The following is a 9,341-nucleotide window of genomic DNA, read 5'->3' as shown; positions in this document are numbered from 1 at the left end:
CTATGGTTGTCAAAGATGCTTATCGATTTAAAAGTATTCTTTGATGGCGAGTTGTGTTTCTCGGACAACCACAACAAATGCTTTAACCTCGGGCGACTCTCAGTCTGCTCTGTCATAGTTTCGATGATCCCATTATAGACGGCTGCCTGTTTGTGACGACCCCTGGCTCGAGAGACAACAGATTAGCGCCTTTGAGAATCTAATAACGCAGTTCAGAAAGTGAGAGGGCTCAATAGAGCAATAAATATGATGCAAAAAAACACCTTTATCCCAATGTTCAGAAAAAGACGATTGTGAATATTTAAGAGCTGACCTGTCATTTTTTCTACATACTTTTTATATGTTGGTGTGTTATTTCACCTTTTGTCCGCTAAGCAAAATTCTTCTTCTCGTTTAATATAAGAGAATGTTTGCTTTTCTCTATGCTAGTTTGTTTAAAAAAAAACCGATTAAGCTAGCCAGGAGGTCAATTGTTGACTTTACATTAAATGAGAAAATTTAAATGTTTTCCTTTCAATTTTCCTAATATTAAGTCCCTCAGGAAAAACGCTTTAAACAAGAGAAATGTAAGTTTTCGTCCTCAATCAACGGCTTACTTCCAGTGGAGCCTGTGAGCATGCGTATCAGCAAGCTATGGCCGAGAACGCGCGTGCGGTGAGCGAGTAAGTTGGAACAGACATTGTTAAGAGTAACTTCTTCGCTCTTAAACCACTCGCGTACGTTTTGAATTCATCCCCTTAGAGGGAGTCGTGCTAAGACACCACACGCATAATGGTAATTGAACTGAGTGGAGTGTATCTTGGTCTGAAATCATAAGAGTGATTTCACAATTGAACGAAACCGCAGTGCGAGTTTGATTTGAAATCAGGCCAAAATTGTACAACATGAAGTTCAATTACCAGTTTTTTTACAGCCATTTTGAAATCGCAAAAATCCTGTAGCTCAAATATAGTATTTTTTAGTCTGTGTCAATGTTTCATCGATCCAGTACTAAGCTTGTTTATAAAAAGTTGCGAAAGTTGTTTTTCATTTTCCTCTAATTTGATTGGTTACCTTAAACAAGTCTTGAAATATGATTGGATGTTGTGTTTAATCAAGGTTTCAAAGATGCCATTTAAAGAAAAAAATGGTGCGATTCGTGAATGAATCGTACCGATGAGAGCCAATCAGATTTAATGAATCGCTAGTGATTTCAAGATGGATGTAATAAAACATCAAACAGCGGCCGAAAATTCGTGTGATTGAATGTTGCAGTATAACTTGCAGGTGGATTATCTAAGCGGCCAGTTTGTGGTGATCAAGCCATCTTACTATCAAAGTACTCTATACTCATGTACCAAGGGTGAGCCTTTTGTTCATTGATAATATCCTCCATTAATAGCCAATGAGTAAGAAATTGTAGCGTGTGCGCAGTTCAAAGTAGCTTCAGCAGTCTCTTTCGATCTTACAAGACCAAGGGTGATTGGCTGATCTGAATTTGCCGGATAATTTCATTCTTACTGTAACCTGTTACTAGTGTGGCTGACCTGGATGAGTCCAATTATTGAAGCCATTTCTTGTAAAATTATCGTACTCTGGCTTTTCCGAAGACTGCTCAAGTGATCATCATTTCAATATTACTTTCAAACACTAACACTGCTTCTCCGCCAGTGGCACCTTTTTTAGGCACATGTCTAAAGGATCTTTGTTTGAAGTATCCTTCATCAGTTTTGCATAAAAACAGGATACTGATGGCTCAGTTATAGCTCCTGACAATGCTCATCGCACATTCAACGAAAAAGTTTCATTACTTTATCTTGGTAGCTATAGAAAGGAAGGAAATCTAGGGCATTCTTACGAAGGAAAGCATTTCTACGCCGCTTTGATCCAAGGGTTAATGCAGCATGTTCAGGTATTGGCTTCTGGAAGGAAATCCTTACGTTTTGTGTTTTACCAGTTCCCCTCCTGGTTTTTTTTTTTTTCAAGCCTTCTTAACTAACTAGAAATGAAAACCCTGACGGATTTTTCGGGAAATGTCATGGCCAGATTGCCCTTACCAGTGAAAAAACACTGATATTCTGATATTTAAGATGACTTGGAAATCAAGAAATAAAGAATAGGAAAGAGAAGAATATGAAGTTGAAATTGATATATTTACACATACATATATATTTTAGTGAAAAATTGCAAGAAATGAAATGGATCCTAAGAAAAATTTTAATGAGTGACCCTTGCTTATTGTAAGGCTATTGAGCTAAGTACAGCCGAGGTTATTGCTTTATGATTTGATAATCAGCATTTTTACTTTGGTCCCTACAAGGCTAGGGTTTTCCTAAACAAGAAATTCTTTCTTAAGTGCGGTCTGCCACATTTCCGAAAGCTTTCGACGATATTTGTAAAAATGTTTGTTCCCTGACTCAAAAAAAATATCCTGTCGCAATTTACCAAAAGCTTTCCATTTTGTGGGCTGCACTTCACAGCTAAGTAAAAATAGAAGGAAATCTCAATGAGAGGCATTTGTTTTTTTGTTGCAAAAGCCTTACGTGCATAAATTTATATTTAAGATCTCTCTTATAAACCTGTTTTCGTTTTTCATTGTCATTATGTTTAAGTGAGACCAATTTGTGATAAAAAAATTGACTTCGTTGTACCTTCTAAAATATATGCAATAATCTTATTTTGTATTCAAAGAACTAGCATTGAATCAAATGTAAATATGTTCACATATCGAGAATGTAATAAAGTTGAAAACCCTAAGAAAACACAGTGATTGCTTTATCTCCATGATTAAAATACTTTCAGAGAATCATTAACATTCTTAGAGTGACACTTAGTTGCGATAATTTTCGTTTAGATATGAAGTTTAACTCTTTCAACTGAGCAGTCTTATACTCGAGTTCTCTAGTCAAGGATCAGTTTAATGAAGCGTGAAGTCAATTGTGTCCTTAATCGAAAAGTAGATACTGAAAAGAAATAATTATAGGACATCCGCACTATCAATGTTTTAAAGTGATACATAAGTTGAACAAATTAATGCAAATTGTGAAAGATTTCCGAGAGAAAGATAATGCATTTTAACCTATTTTAATATCTACTTTTTTTATGTGCCGTTCTTCGGTAAACTTTTAGTGGTTTTCTACGTTAAGAAATCCTCGAAAACTTGGAATGATCTAACGAAAATCACTAAACTAAATTACGCCCTTCAAAGTTTTGGGCTATTTTCAAAAACAAGACACAGCAATTATTTCTCAAAGGCTGATGCGTGGATTTGCTTCTAGAATTAAATGAAGAAAAACTAATTTTGCGTCTTTTTGTACATGGGAGATCTTTCAAGAGAACCTGGCTCTGCCTTTTATACAAATTTTCCTTTTGCATCCAAAGTGTTGTCTAATAAATAGCATTGCACTTAAAAAGAAAACCAGCGTAAGTAGTTGTGAAATAAGTCGTGCCTTAAGACCTCTTATAAATGCGGTATTAGTTATCATTGTATTGATAAAAAGATTTTGCCTTGCAGGCAACACTCCCGCCCTTTGAATTTTGCTACAGTTTACAAATATTTAATATAATGAATTACGTTTTCAAAAGTCACCGACCTACATTGAACAGGAAGAGTAAACTTTCAACATTACACAGATGCCATTTGTATTTTCACAATCTGCTTCAAGTCATAGAGGGACGACATAGATTGTTAAAGCATTTGAACCAGTATCCTTTCTTTTTTAAGAGACATATTCATCATTTCAGTTTGAATAAAATTTAATTAAGGGCGTAAAATTTAATCTTTTGTTGGCAGTAATAACCGATACAATCCGGCTGAAATAATTACTTTTTTGATATTTTACTCCTTTGTTTCCAAACACTTCTAACACTGATGCATCCTGATGCTGTTGACAGTTAAGTACTTAATGTGACACGTACCAAGATAGCATTTATCACGTTTACGACGCATATAAAATCCAATCAATTTGCCTTGTGTTTCATTTCAAAACGCAAAGCTTCCTTTTTCAAAGAAAGTAAGCGAGCGCTCAATGTCGACCAACTATACTGGTAAGCACTTACGTGTTGATTTTCCCGTTGTTGTATTCCAGAACGTTTGTCTCCTTCACATCTAGAGACCAACTTAAGTGGATATCCCTTATCTTTTATCTAAACAGCCGATAAATATATCACTCTTTCAGATATGAATTTCATTCCCGCAGAATTAGGATCGAATTAATTTTTTGTGGGTTAGCGGTAGGCCGAAGATATTATTTTGTGAACACGAAGCAAATTTTTTTTGTTTTCAGTTTTGCTGCAATGAGAATCACAACGCCGAATTACTTACTAACAGAAAATGATGTTGCAATGGATTGAGCGTGAAATGTATTGCATCTCTGTTTCTAGGCAAAATCATATGAGGTGTTTATCGAGTTCGAAATGTAAGGGGTTATACTACAATCTCTTGTAAAATTTTGGGTTTTTCATTAGATTTCTGTTGGTATGTATTTAATGGAAATATAACAGAATCGTGCAATAAGACAGCTTTATAGCTCGTTTTTGAGAATGTGGACGTCTCCTTTGATAAATGCATATCATGTGGGAATCTCTCCTCTTTGGATCGGTCGTTAGACTTGGAAGAACTGTTTTAAAAACAGTTCGGAGTAGATTACTATTTCGAATTGCCCCTTAAGAGCTTAACAAAGAGAAACTTTCATCAAGACGAAGCTACGCAGCTGAGAGCAAATGAACAATATAAGATCTCATTCAACCTGTCAGTCTGTGATAATCGATCTCAGGATGTCTCTTTTGTAAAGAAAGAAACCGAGACACTAGCTTACAGGCTCAGATAAAGACCATTGAAGTGCCACCCTTTGAAAAGAAAAGCCGCCTCATAATTCTGACGTTACGTTGAAAGTGATATTTTGCTAATTGATTTTTGTTGAAATGCAGCTTCTTTTTGCTGACCTCGAAAGCGGCCTTGGACAAACTCAATGAAACTCATTTTTTTGTAATTTATTACTCTCCCTTACTCACAATATGCTTCACTTGCTTGCTAGGCTCGGCGAAAAGATTAACCGCTTTCGTTATCTTCAAGAGGACGTTGCGACCTTTGGTGACTTATGACTAAAGTCGCGCGTTATTCTTTAGTATAACAAGTGAAGTTAAGATAGGTTTAACTATTTCTTCATTGTCCCGGTACATGTCGTTCACCACAAACGTAACTGAAAAAAGATGCCCATTAATACTCTCTAACTGATCCATTTCCTATCTTTTTAGAAACTAGACTTAACGGGTCTGGTGACTCGATGTTACACTGTGTTCCGAAACCGGCCACATTTTCAACTCAGGTTGGTTTGACCATCGCCTATTTCATCGTGTTCCTTGTGGCGTTGGTAGGAAATTCAATGATAATTTTTGTGATTCACTGTCACCCAAAATGCAAAACGACCTTCAATATGTTAATTGTCAACATGGCAGCCGCTGACATTCTAGACGTCATTACTGCTATCCCATTGTCCCTAGTGTACTTATATGAAAGTGCAAAGTGGTTTCCAGGAAGATTTGGTGTTATCCTCTGCAAGTGTCTGCCATTCCTGGCCTTTATTTCTATTGGTTCATCTGTCCTTACGTTGACAGTTATGACCTTTGACCGCTATCTGGCGATTGTGCACGTGATGAAGAGGCCATTGTCTCTAAAACTGACTCTAGTGGCGATTACCTTGACTTGGCTCATTTCGGGCTTGGTGTTTGCCAGTGAAATTTACAAGTACAAGCTTTACAATGAGTCAGGTCAAGTCATATGTGCTCCAAGATGGGTGGAAGATCTTCTCGCTTCTCATAAAATAACAATGTACGAAATGATTGTCCGGTTTGTCCTGTTCTACCTCATTCCACTCCTCGCCATGGCCGTACTCTATTCAAAGATTGTGCTGCATATGTGGAGAAGAAAGGCACCTGGCGAGCACATCGACAAAAACCAAAAACGAATCGAAATACAGAAACGCAAAGTGATTTCTATGTTGGTCACCATTGTAACAATTTTTGCCCTATGTTGGCTTCCTGCGCACGTCAATCACTTTCTGGTGACGTTCAACTTTGAAGCCTTCAGTTGTTTACCGACCTCGTTGATTCTTACCTTTTTTTTTATGACGCATGCCAACACTGCTATCAACCCGTGCCTTTATTTCATATTCAATGAGATTTTTCGTGAAGGATTTAAGCATCAGATTTATCACAGGCTCAGTGGACGTTTTTCAAGTGGAAGTGATCGCTTGTCTTCCATAAGAGCAGAGGCCATAAGCGGAAGTGCTACCGCTTCTCGCATTACACTTCTTGGAAGTAAACGAGGAAGCACAAGGGAGGACATGTATCATGAGAGTGATACTCTAGTTTGACTCAGCACCAGCATTGCCCCTAATTGACTAGAATAAGGGTAAAGTGGAAGCATATTTCAATTTTTTATTCGCTTTTTCTTTCGAACATTGAATGAGCAGATTTGCTTCTAATTAACAGCAGTAACCTATAAGTGCATTTGTACACTTTTCCGTTTAATTAGCATATACTGATTCATTATATATTGTTAAATGCTCGAGGGACCTTGATTGTAAATTTAAAAAAAAAACTGTTTCATAAGGAGTCAGGCACAAAAAAACATGAGTATTATCTATTGAAACATGTTATAGAATAGGTGATTGAAACTGTAAATAAAACCAAGCTGATTATCAAGTGCGAATTGATTGTTCATCGCTGATGAGGTCCCTTACTACTCAGTTACTATACAGATAAATACACTCATACCTTTATCTGGTACAAGAACTTTACAGATTATGTAAAAATGCATCGAAAAGTAATTCCTACGCTAGAGTTAATAGATGTATATTTAAATATGGTACAATTTTCATGTTTGTTAATATCAAACTATGTTATCTTTGAGGTTTATTTCTGATCGCCGTCTTTTATCTAAGACCATGCGAAAGTTAAAGTGGAAAAACGAAAGGAGAGGTAAAGCTACTCTCTTCTAGATTGTGTAACTCTGATATTGTTTTGTAGGGTTGTTTGGTTGTCTTTTTTCCGTCATTTTTTTCAGTGGTATGGTTGAAAATCAATAGCGAATTGTGTTGCTACGATTCACACGTCTCCCTTGACAAATTTAGTGGAAACTACGATAACTGGGTGATCAATAATATTTCCATTGCCCTCCAATGTACTACTTACTGTTTGCTTTTTCACAGAGTTTTTTAAATTTAACCTATATTTAACCCATTTGTATCTCCGTTGATATATTTTGATTCATAACTTTATCTATTTCGAGAGTTGCTTTTATTTCAGTGGTAACCATACATTCAGGTGATAAAGTTCCTGACTGACAGTATTCTATTCGTGTTTGACCTCAAAAACGGTAAGTGGCGTCGTGTTATCCCTCTTGCTCCACTGAACAACCGAGTACATCCTTGCCCTTCTGCGTGGTAAGCATCCATTCCTGCAGGTCTTGTTAATATTGGAAGAGGGTATATGATTCCCTCTGCACAGACTGTGAAAAATGACCCAGAAAGATTTCCTAAATGAGTCGTTCAACAGAATGACCACACATGGATTTAGAGCACTATTAAGATGTGAGACCCAAAACAAGAATAGTGGGAGAGATGGAGGCAGAGACATGTATATTTCTCCATAAAAGTATACCAAGATGTGTATTACGTGAACCGGAAGCCAACACACAATAAACAGCACTACGATAACGATTAACATTCGCATGACGCGCTGGTGGCGCTTTCCGAAAGTGTCGGACAGGTGTTCTGCCGGCTGATCACTGCTAAGAGCTGTCTTTGTTCTGTTGAGCTTTTTAATAATCAAGCACGATAATATAGCAATGATAAACAATGGAACAACATAAAGAATAGCGGCCACTGAGGAGAAGAAGAATTTCGGACCATACTCGTTGCTGAATAAAGGTTCCCAGTCCATGACACATAGAGTAACCCCGTCTATAGTGTATGTATCGTGAATATAAAGATAAAAACTCATGAACAAGGCGGAGAAAACCCATATGGCAGCGGATAACAAAATAGGTCTCTTTATGAACGACGGATACAACATGGGCCTCACAACAGCCATGTATCTTTCCAAGGAAATCGTCAACAATGCAAATATGGATACAGCAATTGTAGTACCAACGACAAAATTAATAAATTTGCAAGTTATAACGCCAGTGACACCTGGGAACCATTCTTGTTGCACGTATAAGTAACAGATGGTATAGGGCATCACAAATAGGGCGGTAAGAAGATCCGAAACTGCCATACTGGATAAAAGAATCGATACGGTAGTCGGAGGACGTCGCAACCTAATTATGCGGAGTAGAATCAGGTTTCCCAGCAGAGCGGTTATTAACGTGACAGAATACACGACCGTGAGACTTATCTGTAGAACTTCACCAACGTCATATCCATACCAAGGGGCCTCCAAGGAAGCATTTTGACTCCCTGAAGAGTGTAATGAAAGAATTAAATGTACTGAATTGAATAAATTCAGTTACAAAAACCTGTTTTAGAAATTAACACATCCTTGACTGAGAAAAGGTAATCGCGTATCTTGAAAACAATATCCGCTAAAAAGATAAATAAAATGAGTAAAATGCAAAGCAACTCTTTCAACGGGAATTATTGTACATGTGCAGTTTATATGGAGGAAATATAATTTCATCCCAATGTTTACTCTCACAGCCATGTTTATGTCTTGACAGCCTTTCCATTCCTTACGTAGTAATCTGTTTTCTTGGCTATCCTCAAAGGATCCGACTAAGATAAATATCCGATCAAAACAATTTCTCACAGCTTTCATTCAGATTTAACTTGAAAGCCGGAAACGAAGAGTGCTCAACCAAAGTTTTTTGGAAAAAAAATTAACTTGGACCATCATCATTTAATTTTACTAAATTAAAATTTTGTTGTTCTGGCTCACTGAGTTACCATGCGTTTTTAGTAACATATCTATAAAGTGACTATGCGAGACGAAAAAGCTCTGCGTTATTCATCATCCACGGTCATCCTTTTTAGAAAGTAAAATTAACCACGATTCAAAACAAAATAAGTTTCAAAAATTAAAACGCGCTATGATATCTTTTGAGTCTAAGGTGTCATTCCCTATCCGATTATATTTTGTATTTGGGATTTCTCGCCAAAGAATCACAAAAAAAATAGAAATTCCCTTCTTAAATATTTCTCTTTTATCCCAAGTTTTACTTACCGTTATTTACAGTTTCGTTCAGCATGACCCGAGTAGTTCGTCGCCTAATGTTCTCTTAATAACTATATTGTACACCAGTAAATCGTGAAACTGGGGCGTGTATATTTGCATCTTCTTTTAAATGGAAATAAATGCAG

The 9,341-nt window shown here is 36.8% G+C and overlaps 1 protein-coding gene and 1 pseudogene across 1 annotated transcript; one reads left to right on the top strand and one right to left on the bottom strand.

Annotated features, from left to right (window-relative positions):
- Positions 1–3,980: 3,980 nt before the first annotated feature.
- LOC131769014 (substance-P receptor-like) lies at positions 3,981–6,533 on the top strand. The gene is made up of 2 exons (XM_059084751.2): positions 3,981–4,026; positions 5,236–6,533. The coding sequence occupies exons 1-2, from the start codon at positions 4,008–4,010 to the stop codon at positions 6,351–6,353; spliced, it is 1,137 nt and encodes a 378-aa protein (XP_058940734.2). The 5' UTR covers positions 3,981–4,007; the 3' UTR covers positions 6,354–6,533.
- LOC131769013 (substance-P receptor-like) lies at positions 6,432–9,315 on the bottom strand (annotated as a pseudogene).
- Between the last annotated feature and the right edge of the window lie 26 nt (positions 9,316–9,341).

Source organism: Pocillopora verrucosa, chromosome 1, assembly GCF_036669915.1.
Source record: "Pocillopora verrucosa isolate sample1 chromosome 1, ASM3666991v2, whole genome shotgun sequence".
Classification (NCBI taxonomy): Eukaryota; Metazoa; Cnidaria; class Anthozoa; order Scleractinia; family Pocilloporidae; genus Pocillopora; species Pocillopora verrucosa.
Note: the sequence above shows the minus strand (reverse complement) of the source record. Positions and strands in the feature narration are given on the sequence as shown.